Source organism: Mauremys mutica, chromosome 1 (genome assembly GCF_020497125.1).
Source record: "Mauremys mutica isolate MM-2020 ecotype Southern chromosome 1, ASM2049712v1, whole genome shotgun sequence".
Taxonomy (NCBI): Eukaryota; Metazoa; Chordata; order Testudines; family Geoemydidae; genus Mauremys; species Mauremys mutica.
The window spans coordinates 305,242,671-305,268,962 of record NC_059072.1 but is presented as its reverse complement, the minus strand read 5'-3'; the positions used below and the strand labels follow the sequence as shown (position 1 = coordinate 305,268,962).

Here is a 26,292-nt window from a genome sequence, read left to right as displayed (position 1 = left end):
CTCCCACAATCTATCATCTGGAGGTGTCAAGGCTCCGTCTGTCAGCCCTGGAGTGGCAGCAGCAGCGCAGAAGTAAGGGTGGCAATGGGCTGCAAAGTCTTCTGTGAAAAGTGATATTGACAAGTTATCACTTCTCACACTGCCTCCCTTACCTCCTGGGGGTATTTGGGTGGTCCTTCTCATGATGCAAGCCCCAGAGGGGGTGGTGACACTATCATAGGAGGCAAGTTATATTCCCAGAGGTGGCTCTATGTTTTTTTGCAGCCCCAAGTACAGCAGTCACGCAGCCTTCGGCGGCATTTCTGCGGGTGATCTACCAGTCTCGCGGATTCGGCAGCAGTTCTGCGGGTGATCTACAGTCCTGCGCCTTCGGTGTACCTGCCGCTGAATTGCAGCTGAAGCCGCGGGACTGGAGAACCTCCCACAGAAACGCTGCTGAAGGCTGCCTTACTGCCGCCCTCATGGCGACCAGCACGCCGCCCCCTGCCCCCAGCTTGCTGCCCCAGGCACGCGCTTACTGCGCTGGTGCTTGGATCCACCCCTGTATATTCCTACTTGGTGCCCAGGCACCAGCAATATTCAGAGCCCAGTGGCCCAGCTCCACCAATATTTGGGGCTGAGTATCTCCCCCCAGCCCCACCTGCTGCCCCTTTCCAGCCCCCTCTTGCCTGTCCCTGTCTCTTCCGTGCAGCTCCATGCTGCCCTGCAGCAACTGCTGCCGCAGGGTCCTAGGGCCCCCCATTGCGACTGCCAGGCAGACTGACTCTGAGCCTGCCCTTCCACTCAGACCCTTCCCTTTTCCGGCAGGACCCTCCACCAGCACAAGGGCCGCCCCCGCCCCCCCGCCCACAGTCACCGCTCCTGCCCATGCTGGGCAAGGAGGCAGCCCCATCCTTCACCCCCCGTGAGGCTACAGTCAGGGGCAAGAGCAGGGGAGGAGGCGCAAGCAGTACTCCACGTCACCCACCATGGGGGAGGCGAGGGATATTTCTAGACCTGAGAGGGGCCCTAGCAGCACATGCAGTGACAGTGATGGAGATGAGTGTGCTACTGGGGGGGGGGTGGGCAGGAAAGGGGGGGTCTGCTCCCCCAGAGCTCGCTGCCGGCAGGGAAAGGGCTGCGGAAAGTCCTTCTCTCTGTCCCGTCCTGCAGCTTGCCTTCACCTCAAACTCATCCCCAGCCTTGCCCCACCCCAGAGCCCGTACCCCCAGCCCAGGGGCGGCTCTAGACATTTTGCCACCCCAAGCACGGAGGGTCCGCTGGTCCTGCGGCTTTGGCGGACCTCCCGCAGTCCACCGAAGCCGTGGGACCAACGGACCCTCTGCAGGCAAGCCGCCGAAGGCAACCTGCCTGCCGCCCTCGCGGTGACTGGCAGAGCGCCCCCCGTGGCTTGCCGCCCCAGGCACGCGCTTGAAGCGCTGGTGCCTGGAGCCGCCCCCGCCCCAGCCAGAGCTTTCATGCTCCCGCACCGTAACCCACTGCCCGAGCCCTGAGCCCTCATCCCCCTGCACTAGCCCCTCCCACACCTCAAACCCCTTATCCCCAGTCCCAGCCAGAGCCCTCATCCTCCTGCACTCCAACACTCTGCCCCAGCCCTGAGCTTCTCTAACACCCCAAACAGGGCTGGTTCCATGCACCAGCCCAGCAAGCAGCTGCTTGGGGCAGCCAACAGTGAGGGGCAGCACGCCTGGGTCTTCGGTGGCAATTCGGCTGTGGGTCCCTCACTCCCTCTCGGAGTGAAGGACCCACCGCCGAATTGTCGCCGAAGACTGAAGCGGCAGCGGTAGAGCTGCAGATCACGATCGTTGGGTTTTTTTTGCAGAGTGCGGTGGCAAAAACCCTGGAGCTGGCCCTGACCCCAAAGCCCCCGGCCCCAGATAGAGCTCTCACCCCCCCACACTCCTACTCTCGCCCTGAGCCCCTCCCACACCCCAAACCCCTCATTCCCAGCCCCAGAGCCCTCACTTCCTACACCCCAACTCTTGCCCTAAGCCCCTCCCACACCCCAAACTCCTCATCTGCAGCCACACCCCACAGCCTTCACCCCATCCCTCTGGATCCCTCCCATCCCCAAACTCCCTCCCAGAGCCTGCACCTTGCACCCCAATCCCCTGCCCCAGCCTAGGGCCTGCACCCCAGACCTCCTCTCCTACCCAAACTCCCTCCCAGAGCCGTGAGCAGGTGGGGGTCAGAGTTTGGGCGGGGGCAGGTTCTGGTACCACCAAAAATTCTACAAACCTGCCACCCCTGGACACTATGTAGATGTGGGGAGCAGGGGGACCCTGGAGGGGGCGGTGACAGGGAGTGTGTGGAGGGGGCGGTGACACTGTTTGGGTATGGGGGGGAGGCACCCCTGGCGCTCTGGAGGAGATAGTGGGGTGGGGGGACGACGACAGGGCAGTGACATTGTGGGGAGCAGGCAGCCCTGGCATAGGCAGTGGGGAGAGGGTCTCTGGGATGTGGACACTGGGGTGGGGGAAGGCAGGCCTGGAAGGGGGGTGTTGGCAGTGGGGGGAGGGCAGCCCTTGAGGGGACACTGAGGCGGAGGAAGCAGGTCCCCGGCGGTGGCCCCGGGGCGGCGCTGTGGGAGGCAGTCGGGGCGGCGCCATGTTAAGAGCCGCCCTCCTCTGCCCCCCGCGCTTTCGGCTGCTCCGGCTCCGCCGCCCGCCAGCGCCTCCGAGCCCCCGGCCTCCGCCCGAGGTAAGCGGCGGCGCGGGCCGTCACGCCGCTCCCTGCTCCCGCGCGGGTGGGGTGCAGGGCCGCGCTCGCCCTGCCGGTGCCCGGAGCGGGCCCTGCCCCTGGGGCTGCGGGAAGGCGGCAGAGGCGGGCACAGCCAGGGCCAGGCCCCGCCGCGCTGAGCGCAGCCGGGGCGGTGGGGTGGCGGGACTCGCTGCGGGCCCGGCGGACAGCGCGGCTCCTCCTAACCCTGGGGCGCCTGCCTGGGCCGCCTGTAACGTGAGACGGAGCCGGGCTCTCCGCACGGGCTGAGCTTCGTCCAGCCTCGCATCGCTTCAGCCAAACGGGTGCCACGGACCCCCGCGTTGACGCTTGTTCATAGTCACCCAGCTTGGTCCGGGCAGCGGGGCCCTGTGTTCTCGGTTGCACGAGTCCTGTAGAAAGCAATCAAATTGCGCAGGTAAAGCTTGCAAATTAGTAAAGGGGGGGAGGGTGTTGTAATGAGATACCAGCCTATTACTCTGTGCTGGGTGGGGGAGCGAGGCAGTGACTTGATGCAAGTCTCCCTGTTCCCACAAGGACCTCCTCAGAGAGGACCTGGGCATCATTGTAGACAGCGCCATATATACCCCTTCTCAATGGACATCTGCAATCAGAATAGCAAACAAGATGTTCTGATGTGATGGAGAGGAATGAAGAATAATGCAAAGAATATGATAATGCCCATGTATCAACCCATAGGGTGACCAATACTGTACACAGTACAGACCACACCATCTCATAAGGCTACTGCAGAACTAGAGGACATACAGAGAAGCCTTGATCAAGGGCATGGAATATCCCATGTGAAGAGAAACTTTGAAGATTGGCTAGTTTATTTGAGAAAAGAGATGTGATAAAACATGTAAATTAACAATAAGGGAAAGGTAAATGGGGAACTCCTTGGAATCACCGTGCCTGACTCCTGTATTTACAAAAAGTTCCAGTCTGATGGTAAAGGAAATTAACAGAGTGTCAAGGAAATCTTCTGTGCAATAGTTCTCATGGTAGAGAAAAAAGCAATCCCTCAAAGTATAGGGAATGATCACCCATGCACTTTGAGCTTCTTTGCTTCAACACTTTGAAAATTCATCTTTTCCTCTTATCTGACAGCAAGTAATGTTACTGTAGGCCCTGGCAGTTTCTTATCTGCACCACTGAAGTTTTCTGGCTTGCCTTCCTTTCCATCTTGCCTTCCAGTTGCCAAGTCTACCTTATTCTCCTTCAGCAGTGACAATGCCCCTCTTCCCCCCCCCCCCATTTGAATCTTTACACTGGTTTCCCTCATGTATCAAGTTTTTATCCCTTTAAAATTCTCCATCACTCCAGCGCTTTCTTCTCCTATACTCCTTATGGTTTGTCCACAATCTAAGCTTTGTTTCCTTCCCCTCTAGTTTTTGTGCCTTCTTTAATTGTACCCTATAATGTCTCTGATTTAACATTTGTCAAGGTCCATCTCTGTCATCTGAAAACACTTCAGGGCCCTCCCCCCATTTCAGAATCAAATACCATCCAAAAATAGTTATATCTCCCACTGTTAAAACTTAGAGAAGGTAGGTGAGGTAATATATTTTATTGGATCAACTTCTGTTGGTGAGAGAGACAATCTTTTGAGCAATATGCTCTTCTTCAGGTCTGACCTGCATAGCTTGAAAGCTTGTGTTTCTCACCAACTGCAGTTGGTCCAATAAAATATGTTACCTCACCCACCTTTTCTCTCTAATATTCTGGGACCTACATGGCTACAACAACAGGGCATACTATTAAAACTATCGGAAGTTAGGTGTAGACAAACCAGTATTATACTAACTGGTAAATTCCCCTGCAGCTGTTGAATTGTTTCCTACAATATATTTTTTGCTTTGTTTTGCTTCACTTTTAAATAACTTTTATGCAGTGAGATTACTCTGTAGATATATAGAGCTCATAGAGGATCAGGAAGAATTGCCTACCAGACTAAAATTGCATTTGCCTCATTGCATTCCATTGGTGATCCTGCTTCTGCAACAACCTAATCTGTTATATTTCCTTTCCTTTTAGTTTCCTTTTTCAACATATTGAAAACACATTAACTTCACTGAAGATACAACAAAAATGAATTTGGTCTACTGCATATAGTTCTTTTTGACCAAAGCTTTCAAAGCTGGGTGTCGGAGTATGAATTTAGGAGCTTAGTTTTAGGCCTGGATTTGAAAAATTTGACCTTTAAACAGTGGCTTGATTTTTGTTACGTGAATCGGCACTGATATAATCAAATTCTAATGTCATTATAGAAAAAAGAATTAGATGTGACCACAGGGAAATACTAATTTTGTATATATAAAATGAATATAATGTAGTGTAAAGATTTGTATAGCTGTGGAATTGTTCTGTTACAAAAATTGATTCTTGTGCAGGATGATATCCTTTTAATTCATCACATTTTGGGCTTGAACAAAAGTACAGTCAGTAGAACAGGTAAACACAAATACTACCATTTACATTTAACACTGAAATTGGATTAAAAATCTAACAACCCGAAGGCAATAAGAAACAACCATTGTCTCTTTGCTGATAAAAGAATATTTAACTGAAGGTCTCTCTTAATTTACAATATACCATATGGCTTTATTTAGAAGCTCTCACTTAAGTTAAATGTAATAATTTTCTCCTGATATTTATAGTTTTTAAAAGTTGCTAAAGAAGACAGCTGCATTTTATTGGCGTTTTCCTGGTTAGAATTTAAACTTATGCTTTCAGAATGAGCAGAAAAGGAAGGTAATAGGCATCAAAATTAATTTGTGATGTTACTTTCTTATCAAGTCAGGGATGGGTGGACACATTTCTGTTATGATAGGGTTTCACAGTAAGATAGAAAACTACATCAGGCTAATATTTCATAACAGTAGGATCGTCCTCTTTAACTTTCTGCAGCTTTTTAAAAAAATCGCATGGTAAACGTATGGCCGGTAGATATATTTATTATTTGTATTGTGGTAGTGCTTAGGGGCCCTAGTCATAGACTAGCCATCACCTTCAGCCCCCTCTCCAGTGCATCATGAAAGATCTACAACCTATCCTGAAAGATGATCTCTCACTCTCACAGATCTTGGGAGACAGACCTGTCCTTGCTTACAGACAGCCCCCCAAACTGAAGCAAATACTCACCAGCAACCACACACCACTGAACAAAAACACTAACCCAGGAACCTACCATTGCAACAAAGCCCTATGCCAACTCTGTCCACATCTATTCAAGTGGCATCATCATAGGAGTGTGGAAGCAGGGAAAGAATTAATAAGGATTTGAAGGGGATTTTAATGCATGTTAGTCAGTTAGCAAGAGTCAGGCCATACTGTAACCCTAATGATGTGAGACTTGTAGAAGCAAGGATAGTGCGAGGCAAGAGGACAAGAACTGTGTACAAAGTTATTACGACCTTGCAACAGTCTAACCAAATATGCAGGCTTGGTTTTCTTAGGAGTGAGATAAATAAGATAGCAGAAAAGCTTATGTATAAACAAAATGTATTTGTTGCTTTTTACCGTCTGTATTATTGCTAGAAATTGTCTGTAACAAAGGTATAAAGCTTGCTGTAATTGTTTACCAGTTGAGAGACCTGTCCGGGACTGGGGCGACCCTGTGTCCTATGGCACTCTCTCCCTCCATTGTAATTACTGGAGAAATAATAAAGTATTTGATTTTGCTGCACCCAAACAAAAAGCGAGAACTGAGTTTTTCTCCAACAATTTGGGGGCTCGTCCGGGATGGCAACGCCCACGCAACCACAGACGGCTACTACGGATCATTCCCCTTAGAACCCCATGGCGCCACATGAGAGGTATGAGACCTTTTGAAATCTCTATTGGGGTATCGGAGGAGGACTTTCCGTGAGAACGTCTGTCTCTGTTGGGGTCACGCCATCTGAACTTATTGACTGTGCAGCAGGATCAGATGCAAAGTGGTATTGGGGAGAGGCCCCAATAAGGTTAGTTTATAGCAGTACTGGGAACTGCTGAGTTGGCCAAGGTAAATGCATAAGGTAATGCATAGGTAAATGCATTAGAATGCACCGGTGCTGAGGGTTTTTTACCGCCTCAAGAGGGGTTGTCATACCGCCTCATGGTATTGGTCCGGACCAGGTAAAGATGCATCGAGGTTAAAAAAAAAAAAAAAAAATTTAAAAAGAGATAAAAAGGTTAAAAAAGGGTTAAAAAAAAACGGAAGAAAAGAGGCCTTGGTGTGTGTGTGTGTGTACACCAGTGTGAGTGATTGTTATTGGAAGACGCCCAGAGTACCCTGTGAAGCGGTAATGACATCAGCCATGCCATCAGGGGCTCGTTCACCTGCACATCTACCAATGTGATATATGCCATCATGTGCCAGCAATGCCCCTCTGCCATGTACATTGGCGAAACCTGACAATCTCTATGCAAAAGAATAAATAGACACAAATCTGACATCAGGAATCATAACATTCAAAAACCAGTAGGAGAACCTTCAACCTCTCTGGCCACTCAGTAACAGACCTAATCGTGGCAATTTTGCAACAGAAAAGCTTCAAAAACAGACTCCAATGAGAAACTGCTGAACTTGACTATGCAAATTAGACTATCAATCTAGGCTTGAATAGAGAATGGGAATGGCTGAGCCATTACACACATTGAATCTATTTCCCCATGTTAAGTATTCTCACACCTCTTGTCAAACTGTCTGTAATGGGCTATTCTTGATTATCACTACAAACATTTTTTCTCTTAATTAATTAGCTTCTTAGAGTTGATAGGAAAACTCTCACCTTTTCATGTTTTCTGTATGTGTATATTTATCTCCTCACTATATGTTCCATTCTATGTATCCGATGAAGTGGGCTGTAGCCCACGAAAGCTTATGCTCAAATAAATTTGTTAGTCTCTTAAGGTGCCACAAGTACTCCTGTTCTTTTTACATCCCCACTGTGCTGGTTGCTTTACAAACATATAAAAAAGACAATCTTTTCCCTCAGAAATTTACAGTCTTCCTGTAAGGCAAGAGAGTAGATGAATACAAGAAATACAGAGCACAAGCAAACCAGTGACAGAACTTGGATTAGAACTAAATGTCCTGGCTAATCATACTGTGTTTAAACAGACAATGCTATCTCCCATTTAAAAAACAAATGACAGTTTAAACACATCCCTAGTGAACTGTTACTGTTGCATGATATTTGGCTATGGTAGCATCCTGAATAAAAAAATCCCATTTCCCTTCCCCACTCTTCCAGAGCAGCGTTCCACCTTTTCTCCTCCTCCTACCTTTCTCCCCTTCCCCCCCAAAAAAGAGAACATGCGGTTGGTGGGTCACCTTACTAAAAACTTTGGGAACCACTGTTATAGAGGATATTTCCCCATGGTAGCTGAGGACTGATGGTGTATCTACTAATCTTACTATCTTGACTTATTTAGGATAAGTGGAGAATGAAGTACAGTAGAAGTACTGGAATGGAAAGTTAGTTCTCATAATTCTGTCCCCTCTCAGTCTCTGTCCTCTGCTCACATATTCCCTTGTGTTCTGCCCAGTCTCCTACCTCAATACATCATTTGTCTCTGCTTGTTCCTGGCTCAGCTATTCCTCAGTGAGTGCCTGGAACAGTCTCTCACTATATGCCAAGGAATTAGTGGAAAAAACATCTTCAAGAAGCTACTGAAAACCCAACTGTTCAGTTAAGTGTTTAACATAAAATGGCCATGCTGCATTTTCTGTTTGGTTTTGTCTGGCATTCTTTGCTTGTACCTTTAGATTGTAAACCCTTAGATGTGGGACCCTGTTAACTTTTTGACACTGACTTATTATTTGATAGTACCATGGGTATTTAAGATGCTGTGTACCAGTCAATGAGGGTTTCTTTTAAAGAGTAGGGTAAAATGAGCATGATGAAGCTATGTATTCTTAGGGCTTTATAAGAGGCCCTCAGTTCAACCTGAGCTACCAGTTAAGTTTTAACTGGTATAAACCAAAACCATGTGGTTATGTTGTACAGCACTGCTCATCTAATGCCTTCCAATCACTGCACAACATTTGATTAAACCATATAAAGCTGGTGTAGAGTCTCAGGCAGAAATGCATGTGATCGAACTGTTTAGTCTGCTCAAAAAAGTTTTAAAGAGGATAATAAAAAAATATTAAGGATATTTTTGTGTAGAAAAAGTTGGCAGGAAGAGAGAAAGGTAAAAGAGGCAGAGGAAATGCATGAAGGCCACAGTGTGACATTGGAAGAAGCTACAAATGCATTGGGCTTCTTAGGATGACATCAGTTTAGTAGCAGTGGGATCCTTTATTAGAGAAATGTTGTTTTGGAGTCTTAGAATGTAGAGGGTGAATCTCTTAGTTCTTCTAGGTCGTCTCCCTGTTCACTGCAGGTGTGTTGAATATTGCAAGTGTTCTGGGTGGGTTTCAGCAGAAATATTTTAATAGGTTTGAAGATTGCAAAAGTATGTTTTTATATTTTTCAGGTTCCTTATTTTTGTTTAAAGATCAAGAGAAGTCAACCTGGTAAGATGGAATCCTCTGATATTGTACAGTGAAGCCCTAAAATACAAACTAATGTTGACGTTGACAGCCTAGGAGTAGCAAAAGAAATTAGTGGTTTTGAGAATAAACGTAAAAAGATTTGGAGCCTTCTAAAGACCTTGCCTTTCAAAGATGCTAAGAGTCTAGTTCACTGCTGGGTTACTCCAGTTTTATGCTTGTGTAATACCATGATAGTCCAGGGAAGTTACACCAGTAACAGTAAAATTGTAGTAATTGAATTATGGTCCAAATGTATAGTCATGCTCTTACTGTCTTAATGTAAAGATATAAGTGTTAGCACGAGTTTCTTCAAGATGCAGATGTCGATAGTTTAAAAGGTTCTATTTACTAGCAAAAGTGAAGGTATTTGGGTAGCAAGTACTTATTAAGAAGTTAAAATTCCCAAGCACAGAGAGTATGGTGAGAAAACATATACTTCTAGAGTTAATTTATGAACAAAATGAAGGCAAAGGATAGGATAATTTCTCTTCTGTACTGTTCTGTTCCTTGCCAGGCTTGGAAAGTAGTTTTTGCAAAGGCAGAATAACACAATGGTCCCAAAATGGTGGATTTAAATGTAAATTCATTTTAAATGTGTAATGAAGGAGTAGAAGCTGGAGAATAAAAGACTATAGATTGCCAGACGTGGATTGATTTCATATGACAAAAAGATGTTTAAACCTGTGTACCACTAAAGAACATAGGAGGAGGCGTCTTGGTAACTTGATCCCATTCCCTTCACACCATTACTGTTCTCTCCTCTATTAAAAGTTACCACCAAAAAAAAAAAAAAAAGTTTGGTACCCTATTATAGACCAGTTATTAAACCTGAAATGTTCATATAAGGCAACTGAAATTTTGTTTCTGAAACATGGAAAGAATTTGTGTAACTGGAAGGTACTTTCTTTGTAGAAGTCAGCTGTTCAGTAGTCACCTGAAAAAAATGGCCATCCTGATTATCACTACAAAAGTTTTTTTTTTCTCCTGCTGATAATAGCCCACCTTAATTGATTACTCTTGTTATAGTTGGTATGGCAACATCCATTTTCTCATGTTCTCTGTGTATCTATCTCTTCCTACTGTATTTTCCACTGGATGCATCCGATGAAGTGGGTTTTAGCCCATAAAAGCTTATGCCCAAATACATTTGTTAGTCTCTGAGGTGCCACAAGTACTCCTCGTTCTTTTTGCTGATACAGACTAACATGGCTACCACTCTGAAACCTGAAAAAAGTGGCCATTCAAAGTTGTTTTTTGTTTTTGTTTTTAAAAAAAACTATTGGCCGGAGATACAAATTGATGGTGTTTTATTTTGTTTTGTTTTAACAGCTGAGATTATGGCACTGAAACAGATTTCCAGCAACAAATGCTTTGAGGGTTTCCAGAAGGTGTTTGAACATGACAGGTAAACATTACAAAGGCAACCTAAAATTTTAGCATATGGAGAGCAATGGCGTTATCATATTACTTCCAATATTTCCATAGTCAAAAGAAAAAGACAAAATATGCATTTCTCTGATACTAATATTAGTTTTAGAAGCTTCATTTTTGTATTGTCTTCAGCTTACTAGTTGCTTTATTCTACATTTTTAAACACTTATTACTAAGTTCTGCAGAGGGAAAACATTAATAGTAAATTTACTATGTCCTGAGAATTGGTCTCATCACCTTGGGCTGCTATATTTGCAATATGGAGATATGAATATATATTAACTCCGTGTGAATGAAGCAGTAAGTGTTTTATTCACATGACCAGATGCATCAAACAAACTAAAATAGAAGTAGAAACAATCTTTGAGGGGGAATTACCTATACAACTATATGAGAGTATGTAGTTTTCATTTCTGGTCTCTAAAAGACACCCATTACTCATGAATTCAGCAGTTCTTTGCTGTGAAGGGGAGAGACTCTTTTAGATAAAGGTCAAACTCCAGTTGCTTACGTAAGTCTTTTCAGCCTGTTTGCTTGTGGCATGAAATAGAGTATAATTCAAACATATTACAATATTAATTAGGTGCTTGTCCATCTTTTGAATTAGATATATATTCCTTTATATAATACTGCTGCTGGAAGATCTTGCATCTAAAGAAAGTAGCTTCTGAAGAAAACTTGCTTTCTATTGGCAGTTTTAACACTGAATAAAAATTGGGCAATTGATTAGTGTATCAGTCTGGGAGACTGAAACAACTTGACTTTTGCTTCTATATGTATTGCACTGTAAATTATGTGAGCTATCTGTATATGTTCTTAAAATCTCTCTCCAATTTAACAGACAAGAGTTAGGCTGTACATTGTTAGATCTTGAATTCCAATGCTAATTTTAAAAATATTCCCTACCAGCCAGACTGTAAGGATTTGGTTTATTTTTCTTTCTTTTTAAAATGTATTTAAAACATAGTAGAAATGCAGTCAGTGTTACTCAATGGGCTAATGTTGTGGCTTATTTTATATTGTTATTCACTTCATACTTATTTCACTTGCACTCTTAAAATACTATTATCCATTGATCAATAATGGCTACGTTTAGATAGTCTGATTAGTATTCTAGAAATGCATAGATAAACTCTAGATCAGGGATTGGCAACCTTTGGCCCGTGGCCCGCTAGGGTTTACCTGCGCGGGATGAGGGATGTTCTGGCCGCTGCTTCCCGCCACCCCCATTGGCCTGGAATGGTGAACCTGCGGACGTGGCAGGTAAAGAAACCAGCCCGGCCCGCCAGACCGCTTACCCTGGCGAACTGCGTGTCAAAGGTTGCCGATCCCTGCTCTAGATAATGGGTGGGGTTTTTTTTGTTTTTTTTTTTTAAATGATTGTCCTGGGCTTGTCTGTTAGATACTGTTAATCAAATGTATTTTGTTGCTACAGTATAGAATTAAAATGCAAAATGAGGTTTGGAATCTATTTGCCACCAAAAGCAGAAATTGGAAAGTGTCCTGTGCTGTACTGGCTCTCAGGTGAGTAATGTGAACTTCGGTATTTTAAAAGATACTATTAGGTTAATTTAAGACCCAAAATGTACAGTATGTAAAAAAGGAGATACATTGATTCCATTAAAGTAGAGTTTCCAACTTTCTAATTGCACAAAACCGAAAACCCTTGCCCTGCCCCATCCCCAAGGCCGTGCCCCCTGCCCTGGCCCTTCTTTGACCGCCCCCCACTCACTCCAGTCCCCTTCCCTCACTCACTTTCACTGGGCTGGAGCAGGAGGTTGGAGTGTGGGAGGGGGTTTGGGCTCCAGCTGGGGGCGTGGGCTTTGGGGTGGTGCCGGGGATGAGGGGTTTGGGGTACAGGAGGGGGCTCCAGGCTGGGGCTGAGGGGGTTTGGAGTGTAGGGAAGGGTGAAGGGTGCAGACTCTGGGAGGGAGTGCGGTTCGGCCTCCGGGATAGGGCTCAGGGCTGGGAGTGCTGGGTTTGGGCTCTTGGAGGGAGTTAAGGTGGGGGAGGGGGTTCTGACCTGGGGCAGCGGGTTGGGGTGGAGGAGGTGGTGTGGGCTCTGGCTGGGTGGCACTTACCTCAGGCAGCTCCCAGTCGCCGGTGCAGCAAGGCTAAGGCAAGTGCCCTGGCTCCGTGCTGCTCCCAGAAGCAGCCGGCATATCTGGCCCCTGGGTGGAGGCACGGCCAGGCAGTTCTGTGTGGTGCGCGCTTCCCATGCCTTCAGGCATTGCCCCCGCAGCTCTCATTGGCCGTGGTTCCCGGCCAATGGGAGCTGTGGAGCCGGCTCTGGGAGTCGGGACAGCGTGCAGAGTTTCCCTGATCACCCCTGCACCTAGGGGCCACAGGGAAATGCTGGTGGCTTCTGGGAGCTGTGCAGAGTCAGGGCAGGCAGGGAGCCTGCCTTAGCCCCATTGCACCGCTGACCACACTTCTAATGTCCTGGTCAGTGGCCGGAGCTGCCAGGGTCCCTTTTCAACTGGGCATTCCGGTCGAAAACCGGACTCCTGGTTTGTTTGGGTTTAAACACTCCCCTGCAATGTGGTATTGTGCTCGCATATGAATCAGCCAGCTTTGGGGGGTGCAGGCTGCCAGATGTATGGCTTTTTTTTTTTTCTGTGCTGCTGGAGCAGTGCAAAGAAACTTGAAGGATCTGGCCCTGCACATGCAAAAAAATCTAGAACCTATATATTGTTGGTGGGCCTTTAGTTCACATTGACTAAATCTTCAAATAGATTTAGGATATTCTGTGTAACTAATAAAAAGCAGTGCCTAAAGAGCTTGTGATAAGCTGGTGTTTGCACACTCAATAGGTATTTTCCTCTCTGGACCTGTTTCTGGAAGAAAAAATGATCAGAACTAAACAAGTAGGGTGGAATCCACAATGAGGAAAACTGTCCTGTCCTATTTAAGTAAATTTGCTATATGAAAATCGTTTCATCCTGTATCCATGCTTTAGGATATGGTGCTATTTAGAACTCAGGGACTGGATATACTGTAAAATGTTAATCTTAATGCGTGGTGTAACAGTGGAAGAATGACATTACATTTCTAAAACAAATTTCAACAGGGACTATCAGTTTGATTGTATTAACAAATCAGACCAAGTTTGAAATATGGATTTTGCCAGAGGTACATTGTGTACATATAAGATGTAGAACAATTTAGTTAAAAAACAAAACCAAACTGAAAACCTTGTCCTAATATATGCTCTACCAATTTAAGCAGTAGTTGTTGAAAGCAATGTTTTGCAGCCTATTGTAATTTTACCAGTAGTCTAATATATGTAGCTATGGTAAAGCTTACTTGTGTTACTTCTGATATTTTTCCACAATTACCTTCTTTAAATGTTAATATTTTGTATGAACTATCAAAAAATAGCAAATTTATATTATTGGTGGTTGGCAAAATTAGTCAATGTCTCAATTCAGTGTTCAAGCATAAGTCACTAAACTTAGAGGCAGTTACAATTACATTAAAGCTAGTGGAAGTACAAGGGTAGAATAGGCCAGTAGAGGTGTGATTCTAAGCCCTAACCTGTAGTTGACTTCCATTATAATTGAGTGTTGTGTGTGTATAATGATGACAGATTGCATAAGAATGTTAACATCTAATATTGGAGCTGTTTGTAGGTTAGAAGAAATTGTCTGAGGAGGTACCACAGCTCTTATACAGCACTTACAGTGAAATAACTAATTACAAGCAAGCCGCCTTTGCTAATAAGCCAGTTAGTTGAAACTATCTAAAACTCACCACAGGTGAAGGTTAAAACTACAATCTGTAACTCTTCCTACGTGGTACTGTGAAGAATCCTTAAAATACTGGTCTAAGTTATCATAGACTTGTAATTCGACTTCAGTCTCAAACCCTGCTCTGTCATAAGCACAGATTGCTATGGATCGTGAGGTATAGGGATACACCATGCTTATTATAATTGCTAACTAATGAAATATAGGACTTTGTCACTTAATATCCTCTCAAATGATATCGTATGCAGTATTTGAGAACTCTGCTTATAGTAAATGAACAAGCACTTGTGTGGCTCTCTGGATGAAACATTCAGTGACCTAATTATGGTCAATACCTAATCATGGACAGAATCCCAAAGACTTTTAAAAGGAATGGTGGTTGATAGAAGTGGGAAATGAAAAAGTTAGTATGATCAAATCTTTTTTTCTGTGGAAATGTGAAAATGTGAGTCTGTTTCTATGGACTGTTAGCAATTACATTCATTCTTAAGGCATGAATCCCATTTATTTTTAAACTTCTCTAGTATATGTTGGAAGCTGGAATGCTGTGAGTAGTATATAACCAGTCGTATTTTTATCTCTAGGATTAACTTGCACAGAACAGAACTTTATTACCAAATCTGGTTTTCATCAAGCTGCAGCTGAACATGGCCTCATTGTAGTTGCACCAGATACCAGCCCACGTAAGTGTCTTCAGGTTTCATGATGAGCCTTCAGCATATAAATGTTATCTGCTGTTTATCCCCAAAGAATAGAATGATTCATGTTACTACTAAATGTATTGGTGTAATTGTATCTGAATTTGGAATGTTCCATATCTGTAGGTTCTATAGTTTATACCAATTTGCTGGATTATTTATTTAATATATACTAAATGAATTGTAACTTTAGAACTCCACTATTAAAACCATTTTAATACAAATGCCCTAAAATTAAGATAAGGGGGCAGTTCAGGTGACACATGGGCAATGCAAAACTCTCATTCCCCTCCATTTTTTTTTCTCGTTCTCCAAAGTCCCTGGTTTACACTCCGTGTCACCTTGGTGTATATCACTGATACTCAGGGTACGTCTACACTACAGGATTATTCTGATTTTACATAAACCGGTTTTGTAAAACAGATTGTATAAAGTCGAGTGCACGCGGCCACACTAAGCACATTAATTCGGCGGTGTGCGTCCATGGTCCGAGGCTAGTGTCGATTTCTGGAGCGTTGCACTGTGGGTAGCTATTCCGTAGCTATCCCATAGTTCCCGCAGTCCCCCCCCCTTGGAATTCTGGGTTGAGATCCCAGTGCCTGATGGGGCAAAAATCATTGTCGCGGGTGGTTCTGGGTAAATGTCATTAGTCACTCCTTCCTCTGGGAAAGCAATGGCAGACAATCATTTTGCGCCCTTTTTCCCTGGATTGCCCTGGCAGACGCCATAGCATGGCAACCATGGAGCCTGTTTTGCCTTTTGTCACTGTCACTGTATGTGTACTGGATGCCGCTGACAGAGGCGATACAGCAGCGCTACACAGCAGCATTCATTTGCTTTTGCATGATAGCAGAGACGGTTATCAGTTGTTCTGTACCGTCTGCTGCCATTGTAAATTGGCAATGAGATGACGGTTATCTGTCGTTCTGTACTGTCTGCTGCTGTCATGGGTGCCCCTGGCTGAGGCCGGCTGGGGGCGCAAAGACAAAAATGGGAATGACTCCCCGAGTCAATCCCTCCTTTATGGTATCTAAAAATAGAATCAGTCCTGCCTAGAATATGGGGCTAGTGTACTGGAGATCCAGTGTATCAGAGAACCAGAAAGCACAGCTGCTCCGTGTCAGACCCCGCAGAAATGATGAGCTGCATGCCATTCACAGGGGGTGCCCCTGCAACAACCCCACCCGTTGCTTCCCTCCTTCCCCAACTTTCCTGGGCTACCGTGGCAGTGTCCCCCCCCCCCCATTTGTGTCATGAAATAATAAAGAATGCAGGAATAAGAGACAGTGACTTGTTAGTGAGATAAAATGAGGGGAAGGCAGCCTCCAGCTGCTATGATAGTCCAGGCAGGACATTAAGTGGTGCGGGGGAGAGGAGCCCAGCATCCCGCTGCTATGATAGTCCAGGCAGTACAGAAGCTTTTCTTTACACATGAAAGGGAGGGGACTGATGAAGCTCAGCCCCCAGTTGCTATGATGAGGACAGTTACCAGCCGTTCTGTACCATCTACTGGGAATGACCGGGAATCATTCCTATTTTTACCTAGGTGGCCCCGGCCAGCCTCATCTGAGGCCAGCCAGGAGCACTCACGGGCTGATGACGAGAATGGATACCAGTCCTTCTGTACTGTACCGTCTGCCACCGGGGAAAGGATGCTGCTGTTTAGCTCTCCAGCATCCTGTCTACCAGCAGCATGTAGTAGACATAGGGTGACGTTGAAAAAAGGCGAGAAACGATTTTTTTCCCTTTTCTTTCAGGGGGGGGGGAAGGGTGTAAATTGACGACATACACCCTGAAACACCCGGGAAAATGTTTTTGACCCTTCAGGCACTTGGAGCCCAGCCAAGAATGCAAATGCTTTTCAGAGACTGTGGGGACTGTGGGATAGCTCGAGTCCTCAGTACCCCCTCCCTCCCTCCATGAGTGTCCATTTGATTCTTTGGCTTTCCGTTACGCTTGTCACGCAGCACTGTGCTGAGTCCCTGCTGGGGCCTCTGGAGATTTTTTCAAGTGCTTTGTCATTTCGTCTTCTGTAACGGAGATGTGATAGAACAGATTTGCCTCCCCATACAGCGATCAGATCCAGTATCTCCCGTACGGTCCATGCTGGAGCTCTTTTTGGATTTGGGACTGCATCGCCACCTGTGCTGATCAGAGCTCCACGCTGGGCAAACAGGAAATAAAATTCAAAAGTTCGCGGGGCTTTTCCTGTCTACCTGGCCAATGCATCCGAGTTCAGATTGCTGTCCAGAGCAGTCACAATGGTGCACTGTGGGAATACCGTTGATTTGCGGCCACACTAACCCTAATCCGACATGGTAATACCGATTTCAGCGCTACTCCTCTCGTCGGGGAGGAGTACAGAAACCGGTTTAAAGAGCCCTTTATATCGATATAAAGGGCCTCGTTGTGTGGATGGGTGCAGCGTTAAATTGGTTTAATGCTGCTAAAATCGGTTTAGTGTAGATCAGGCCTAAGTGTAGATCAGGCCTAAGTGCATAGTGTAGATCAGGCCTAAGATTTAACTTCCACTTTTTAAAGGATGCCTTTTTGCCTCTTACTGCTTCTTTTACTTTGTTGTTTAGCCATGGTGGCTCTTTTTTAATTTTCTTATTATGTTTTTTATTTTGGGGCATACATTTAAGGTGAGCCTCTATGATGGTGTATTTAAAAAGTTTCTGTATAGCTTGCAGGGATTTCCCTTTTGGCGCTGTGCCTCCTCATTTTGCGTAGTTCCCCTTTCTGAAACTAAATGCTAGAGTGTTGGGCTGCTGTGGTGTTTTCCCTGCCACAGGGAAGTTAAATTTAATTATATTATGGTCACTATTACCAAGTCGTACAGCTATATTCACCTCTTGGACCAGATCCTGTGCTCCACTTAGGACTAAATCAAGATTTGCCTCTTCTCTTGTTCCAGGACTAGCTTGTCCAAGAAACAGTCATTTAAGGTGTCAAGAAACTTTATCTCTGCATCCCGTCCTGAGGTGATATATACACCCAGTAAATATGGGGATAGTTGAAATCCTGCATTATTATTGAGTTTTATTTTAATAGCCTCTTTAATCTCCCTGAGCACTTCACAGTCACTATTACCATCCAGGTCAGGTGGTTGGTAATGTATCCCTACTGCTATATTCTTATTTCTAGAGCATGGAATTACTATCCATAAAGATTCTATCATACTGTTTGGTTCATTTAAGACTTTTACTTCATTTGATTCTATTGTCAAATCATGGGCAAACTGAAGAGGGATAAGAGATGGCCGAGTCGATTGAATTTAAGGGAAAAATATAAAAATTAAGTACCGACAGTATAGCCTTGGTGAAGAAGGATGTCTACAATTATTCAAAAGAGGAATGACTTAGGTTTTATATGGGGTTCTAATTTATTATTGACATGAAACAGAGAAAAGGTGAATTCAGAATGAATATACAGAAGATGTTCCTGATGGGGAGATTTTACTAGACTGGAAACTCCCAGGGGAAGAAGTGGAACATATAATTTGAATAATTCAAAACTAGACTGGACAAAACGATCAAATACATACGGTAGTATAGGGTATCTTGTATTGGCAGTAGAATAGGCTGGATTTTCTGTTTCTAACATGTCCCTGATTTATTTGATAAGAAATTCATAGTGTAGTAAGATTCAGTTAAATTAATATCTGATCGTACATCAGAGACAAATTTTGGAATTGAAGGGATGAAGAAAAGTGAAAATTAAGAAAACTTTGCACTTTCTACCTGTGAATCTCAAAGCATTTTTGAAACATTAATGAATTAACCCTCAAAACACTGTATTACTGCTTAAACATCATCCTCATTCTACGGTTTATTGGGAAACTGAGGCACAGAGGTTAAATTTATCCAGGTCCATCTAGAAGGGTGTGGCTTATATCATGAAAAAGAATACCCTAACATTAAACATCTGATAAAGATGGGACAATAAACACAGAATCACTTTTCCATGATAGGTGGCTGCAATATTGAAGGAGAAGATGAGAGCTGGGATTTCGGCACAGGTGCTGGTTTTTATGTAGACGCCACTGAGGAACCATGGAAAACCAACTATAGAATGTACTCGTACATAAAGGATGAGGTGACTTTTTTCCCCAATGAAATTAATGTTGCTAAATGTATTAAATTCAATCTCATTGTTTTGCCTTGACTAGAGGGACTGATCTCCTCTTAATTGGACTATTGTAGTGACATGGCCGCTTATCATGCATATCAAAGTTGGACCATTTTCATTAGCAGTCAGATGTCGTCATTTTCAAAAGAGAATGCTTGAGCAAATCTATTAAGATGATGAATAACAATACATAGAAGTCTGTTAATTTGCAGCATGAGTGGTCCAGATTAAAAACTAATGTTGACAGGGACATGAAATACAAAAGGCCTCTCCAGAACAAGTTGTCATCTGCTCATTTTAGTTAAAATGAGAACAAAGTTATAATGAAACCTCAATCTTGTTATACATGTACATTTACATAAATGTATTGTAATATGTCTAGTTGATTAACATCTTGTAGACCATGAAATGTCTACAGATGTTTGACATGTGTCCTTTTGTCTTTAGTGTTATTCAGTAGTTGAGATTGTTTTGTTCTTGTGGTTAATTTAACAGTTGAGGTTACAGTCTGAAAACTAACTTGTACATTTAATCTCACAATTATTTTATCTGGATTAAAACACAGTAGTAGATCACATTAAGTTGCGTGACTCCCAAAGTCTAAATATATTAAAGTCTTCCTTTTTTTTTTTTTGTCACACTTGATTTTTTTTAGCTGCCTAAATTAATAAAAGCCAATTTCCCAGCTGACTCAGAAAGGATGTCCATTTCTGGGCACTCAATGGGGGGTCATGGAGCTCTTATCCTTGCTTTGAAGAATCCTGGAAAATACAAAGTAAGATATTAAGTTTTATACAGTCTTCTAGAGAAAAAACATTTAAAAATCAAATTCAAGTTAAACTCTGTTGCAACCTTTAAGATTATAAATAACTTTAATTTTAATACCAATAGCCTACAGGTACTTGGTACTAGCACTGCCTAGTACTGCATGCTACTGTAAAATGCATTAGCATTTGGCATTGGTGAAATACCAACTACAGAATTCAAGAAGTTAAAAACTGAGTTAAGTATCCTCTCCAGTGGAGAATATTAAAAAGTCTTATTGCTATTCTATCCAGACTATTGTAGTTAAGCAGCAGCACCTTTACGTGGCTGTAGTGTAGCTGTGGCATCACCTAGAATGGACTTCCATCTTGAATAGTCTCTTGCAGGTCTTCTTCCTTCATGATGAGTCAGTATGGGAGGATTTGGGCTTCTTAACTCCTTCAAAAATCACATCTTCCAATCTCATTTGTGGCCGATCTCATGTTCTCTTTCCTTTTACCTCAGCTCTGTAAATCTTCTATAGAAATGTACCATTTTCTGCCCATTGGACAGGACCCCATCATTGCAGTCACTTTGTTTTCATGTGGGCAGGACTTCAACTTGCCAGAATCATCCAAGTATCTCCTCATTTGTGGCAAAATCAACCCAATAGATGTTAAGAATAGTCTATTACTTTTGACATGGAAAACTGCTTAGTTTTCTGTCCTCAGCTGTTTTAATGGCCTTGTTTCTGCTCTATATAACAGGGCAGTCATCACCACCGTGTTGAACACTCGTATCTTAGTTGTCACACATATAACTTTTGTCACCATTGATCTTAAGTCCCATAGATTCTGAAAAAAATTTTTTTTTGAAGATTTAGTGTGCCCAGTGATGCATATAATTGTATGTGGGTCGATGGTAGTATTGGACTGAGAATCAGGAGTACCTCAGGGCGGCATTATCTCTGTTATTTCTAATGGACTATGTGATGACAAAGATGCTGGAGGCCTAAGTACGAGATGTGAAATTTAAAAATTCATCTTTAGAGGATTTTTTTTTTCCCCATGTGACCTTTTTCATGTTGCTATGCAAAGTCATGACATGTCTGCTCAGTTAGAGCTTCAGTAGCTTGTCTCTACAAGACCACATTCGGAACCACATGCAGGAGACCATAATTCATGTGAGCAAAGAAGGTCACAGTGGTTAGTTCATACATCAAGAGAATAAATTAGTATAAAATTCACAGTTGAACAGATTGACTGTAGCTATCACCAAAATAATACATCTCAGTTCATCCTCTTAGTCTTAACTGAAACAAGGATAAAACATAATTAAAACCTTAATTACATTTAATTTAAAAAAATTCAAATAATGAGGAAGAGAATCGTTATGTCACATCCCTGATCCAGAAAGTCTGCCTTAAGCAAAAATTTTGAAAGCATGGCAAAGGGCCAATTTAAGGAAGATGTGGAATCTCTGCTCAGAAAAATAACTTTAATCTTTCATACTACTAAATTATTTCTATCTTTTGTCAACAAAAATTAAATTTCACAAAGAGTATGATCTTGTGAAAAAAGATTTCTTTGCAACAGCTGATTAAGGAGGAATTTCAGAGGAATTTAAAGCCTTAGAACTGTAAGGTTCAAAAAAGAACTAGATAAATTCATGGGTGGATGGATAGGTCCATCAGTGGCTATAAGCCAGGATGGGCAGGGATGCAAAACCATGCTCTGAAATGTCCCAAGCCTCTGTTTGCTAGAAGCTGGGAATGCATCACTTGATGATTATCTGTTCTGTTCATTCCCTGTCAAACATCTGGCATTGGCCATTGTCTGAGCTGGTATGGGAGTTCTTATATTCTTATGTTCATAAGATTGTTATAAAATGGCTGAAAGTTTGTACTGAGTTAATTCCCAATACAGGGACATTACAATTCATAACATTTTTAAGCTGTTCTGTCTTCCATGTCATCTTCAATTAATGCCCCCATTTTACGGCTTTCAAAATCTAAAGTAACCCCTTGCATTTTTGGTTAGCAAATCATTTAGCTCTTTATTGTTAGATGAGAGCCGTTAGTGTCTTTTGTGTGTGGAGGTGAACTAATTGTACCTTGTCCCTTTTGTGGTCTCTTTGAGCACTTATTTGTGGGTTTGTTCCTTTATACTTTTTTTTTTAATTCTAATTGTCACAAGACTGAGATTGACTGCTGTGTAAAGGTGAGAATAGAGCACTTGCTCCCCAACGTGCTACAATTATAACTAGGCAGAACAGCTTTTGAACACGCTTTCCACTCACATCTTGCTTATCAAAATGACTTTTCTTAATCCATATGTTTGTGTTTCTAAACAGTCTGTATCAGCATTTGCTCCTATCTGCAACCCAGTTCAGTGTCCCTGGGGGAAGAAAGCCTTTGGTGGATATCTGGGATCAGATCTAACTAAATGGGAGGTATGTGTTGGAGAGTCCAGTCATTTAATTAACTGTAAAAGTGATTGTGACTGCACTATGTAGTAGGGAAGCAAAACATGAAGTGGTGACTTCTGTTTGAATAACACCATGTTATCCCATCACCAAACATTGACTCCGACCGTACAGTACTTGTGTGGATACTGATCACCATCATATTGCTGGCTGGCACTCTACAAAAAAACATACTTGAACAGGAGGCTGTTCTTACCACATAGGGACAGTAAATTCTCTCCTCACTTTTGAAGATTTTAAATTGTGAGATAAGTAGAAATATGAGCAAGCTCTGGCTCTTCATCTGCTTCCTGGAAACATTGAACAGATGAAAATCTGATCCCCATTTTTTGGGTGATGAAATGCTTTGAAGGCTCCCCTTAAGATACGTCTACACTACAAGTGAAGTGTGATCATAACATGGGTAGGCTAGCTTTAATTGAGCTAGCACAGGTAACAATAGCAGTGTAGATGTGGTGGCATGGGCTTCAGGACAGGCCAGCAACCAGAATATGTAGCTAGACTACCTGGAGGGCTTATACGCTGACTGCTTGCCTATGCTAAAGGCCATGCCACCACATCACCACTGCTGTTGTTTCCTGTACATTTAGACTAAGCTGGCACAGTATGCCTGAGCTACGTTCAATTGCAGAGTCAACGTACCCAAAGTGTATATTCCTGTATTCTCTGTGCACAAAGGAATTGCTTCTTATAGTGGCAGGCAAAAGAGGAAAAACGTGTTGGTCAGAGATTGGTAAGTCTGAGTTCTGTAGGAGCAGGCTGGCAAAACATTCAGTTCTTTAATCGTGATTAAATACTGTGGGCATTGACACTGATAGAACAGGATTCGAGTCAGTGAGATAGATTTAAGGTTTTGGCCTGAGAGCCCTAACTTTGAGCTTACTCCAGAGTTTGGACAGCCTTTTAGTGTAAACATTGTCTTAGACCCCAGTTTGTTGCATTCCATGTCCCTATCCTATCCTAAACAATAATTCTAACCCAATTGGGTAGTATAGTTACTAGGCGAAGAAAATTCTCAAAAATGTTGTTACACTTTTAATTGGTTTAATTTTATTTCTACAGGCATATGATGCTACCCATCTTGTGAAGTCTTATCCAGATTCCCATCTCGACATCTTAATCGATCAAGGCAAAGATGACCAGTTCCTTTCAGCAGGGCAGTTACTGCCTGACAACTTTATTGCAGCCTGCACAGAGCGGAAAATCCCTGTAGTCTTTAGATTGCAACAGGCAAGTACCAAAAAGTACCTTTTTTGGGGGAAGCAGGGTGGGGGTGTCTGATGCATCCATCCCATAATTACTGGGTTGACTCTGTGTGCCTAAAAGGTGAAGCAGCTAGCCAAAGACAGGCCCAGTCCTGACATAGACAAGACAGGCAAAGAGTACACAAAGGTAAAGTGATTTGACCAAGGTCACACAGCAGGTCAATGGCAGGGGTGAGAACAGAGAGCAGCTCTCTTGACTCAGTGCAGTGGTGTATCCACTAGATCCCACTGACTTAATTAATTACTTTGACAACTACAAGGGGAGCCGATTTTTAGCTTAAACATTATAGAGTATTTAGAGTGCCATCCAATCCATCGGGAACATGCTCATGAGGAAGAAAATACATGCATTTTGTTGTTGAAGATAAGTATCTTGCTCTGTTTTTAATATAATATTGCAGTAACCCATCATAAAGAAAGCGTGTGCTTATCTGATTTATCATCTCTATACATTTAAACAATGTAGTGGTGTTTATATCTGATGTGTATCAGCAAAGTGGTACATGGTTGGTTTTGGCTGACGGGATCAGTCAGGGGGCAAAGAAAGAGCCTTCCCTTTCCTGTAGCATTATGGCGCAGAGTAGCAGTAGCCTGAAATTCTTCAGGGTTTTTGAAATGACTCCCTCCTATCTGCCATGTCTTTCCAAGATAGCTGCTGCCTGCACAGCAGGTGTATTTACTACTTTCCCTCCCTTTCTTTATGGAGTGTGCCCATCTTCATCGGGGTAGGACAGCCTAGGGCACAGACAGTTTATGTAGCCTCCTACGGCTAGGACAGGCCATGCATAAATCTGAAACAACCTCCTTACTGCCTTCTTAAAATGAGCAGACAGACATTGAATGAGCCGTCATTAACAACGCTTGAAAATACAGACACATCGCCTTATCATTAAGTACCTTGAATTGCTGAATCTGTTTTTCTCTTTGCTAGGGCTACGATCACAGCTACTTCTTCATCGCTACGTTTGTTAATGATCACATCAGACACCATGCAAAATACCTCAATGCTTGAAGCGTAAGAGTCTCTTCTGTCCAGTACAAGTCAATATGTACACAAATGTTAACAAAAATCACTTGCTGAATTAGTGCCTATAAAACAGAGTCATGCTGATAATACTGCTAAAACATCCGTAATTCTCTCTGTGTACTTCAAAATAAATATTTTGAATGTGTTTATCTGCTTTGAAACTTGTTTAACCATATTGGGAAAAGCATCCTGAGGGTATGGCTCAGAATAGAAATGATCATTTAAGTGTTTTTGTTTTTAAACAGCATATTGACGTACAATGTCTGTGGTCTCAAGATGGTGCAGACTGCAGCAGGAGGGTATGTGGGTGAGAGGAGCACTCGTACCACACTAACTTCCAATTTGTCACTCATTCAGCACTGAACAGAATAAATGGACAATTTTGAATACATGGGTGAAAACAATAGCAAATTAAATGGATTTACACTCAAGTGTTTTTCTCCTGCCTATTGAAATGTATTTCCAGGCCAAAATCTGCAGCTGTTGATGAAAAATGCAGACAAACTTACACTGCACTGTGATCAACCATTCCCTCTTGCTAACCTTTAACCTGTAACTGGGAGTGTGAAGGGAAGGGGCTTCTGCGACAGACACTCTGAAGGCAGCTAGCTGAAATCAGGTATTAAAGGGAGAAGTTCTGTGACTTAAGGTTCCCCAGAAACTTACTCAGTGGCAAAGGCTAGAGATTCTTCTAAGAGAGGAATAACGGTCTGTGGCCTAATTAGTTTCTGAGGGATGGATACGCAGTGGGATAGACATAAAGAAATTAACAAGGAAAGCATTGGGGAGCAGATTCTGCCACCTTTAGTACCTGTCTGAGGAGAAAAGGGGGGCTATTTTACATGGGTAAAGCAGAATCTGACTCCGTTGTACCAGATTTAAAATGATTCCCCATGGTGTGCAACTCTGCCTGCTAATTTGTGTGTGTGGGGCGGGGAGGCAATACAGTCTGCCTAGTCTTAACTTGGGGTAACACTCTAAAATCCTAGTGAACACGTGTCTCCACTTAAAAAGGCTTATGTGGTGGGACAGGATTTAGCCAACCTACTCTGGCTGTTCACCATGCACTATCTGGATCCAACAGCCAGTCCTTCTCTTCCCTTCTCCAATACTGGTACCGGCTATTTCAGCCTGGAGCTGGAGTAATAACTCGACTGCTATACAACAGCTTTGAGGGGAGAATTTTTTACCTACAGCAAGTCTCTGAAAATACTTGCAGTTGTCAAACCTAACTGTGGCCCACATCTTAAGAGAGCATATGGACAGTCTCCTCCTGTTTGTGATCAGATAACATCTTCATGTAACACATTGCGGTTGCTTACATGAACAAGTAGTAGGTCATTAATGTAATTTCATGTCTTCCAATCAAATAGAGGATGTAGGAACAAGCTTTCATCCAACCATCCATACTCCAGAATTTCCTGCTCAAATCTTGATTTTTTTCCCCCCTCTTCTGGACAGAAAGGTTAGTAGTTGGGCTTGTGCAGGAAATGTTTGTTTCTAGAACCAACACATCACT

General features: G+C 43.3%; 1 protein-coding gene across 2 annotated transcripts; it reads left to right on the top strand.

Annotated features, from left to right (window-relative positions):
• Positions 1-2,583: 2,583 nt before the first annotated feature.
• On the top strand, positions 2,584-24,918 carry ESD (esterase D). Of its 2 annotated transcripts, none has more exons than XM_045013614.1 (10): positions 2,584-2,700; positions 9,187-9,226; positions 10,574-10,649; positions 12,111-12,199; positions 15,009-15,107; positions 19,096-19,220; positions 19,909-20,028; positions 22,350-22,448; positions 23,544-23,711; positions 24,678-24,918. In XM_045013614.1, the coding sequence occupies exons 1-10, from the start codon at positions 2,608-2,610 to the stop codon at positions 24,756-24,758; spliced, it is 990 nt and encodes a 329-aa protein (XP_044869549.1). In that variant the 5' UTR covers positions 2,584-2,607; the 3' UTR covers positions 24,759-24,918. The 2 variants fall into 2 exon arrangements, with proteins under 2 accessions (XP_044869549.1, XP_044869559.1); XM_045013624.1 differs by lacking the exon at positions 2,584-2,700 and adding an exon at positions 2,911-3,136.
• Positions 24,919-26,292: the final 1,374 nt, after the last annotated feature.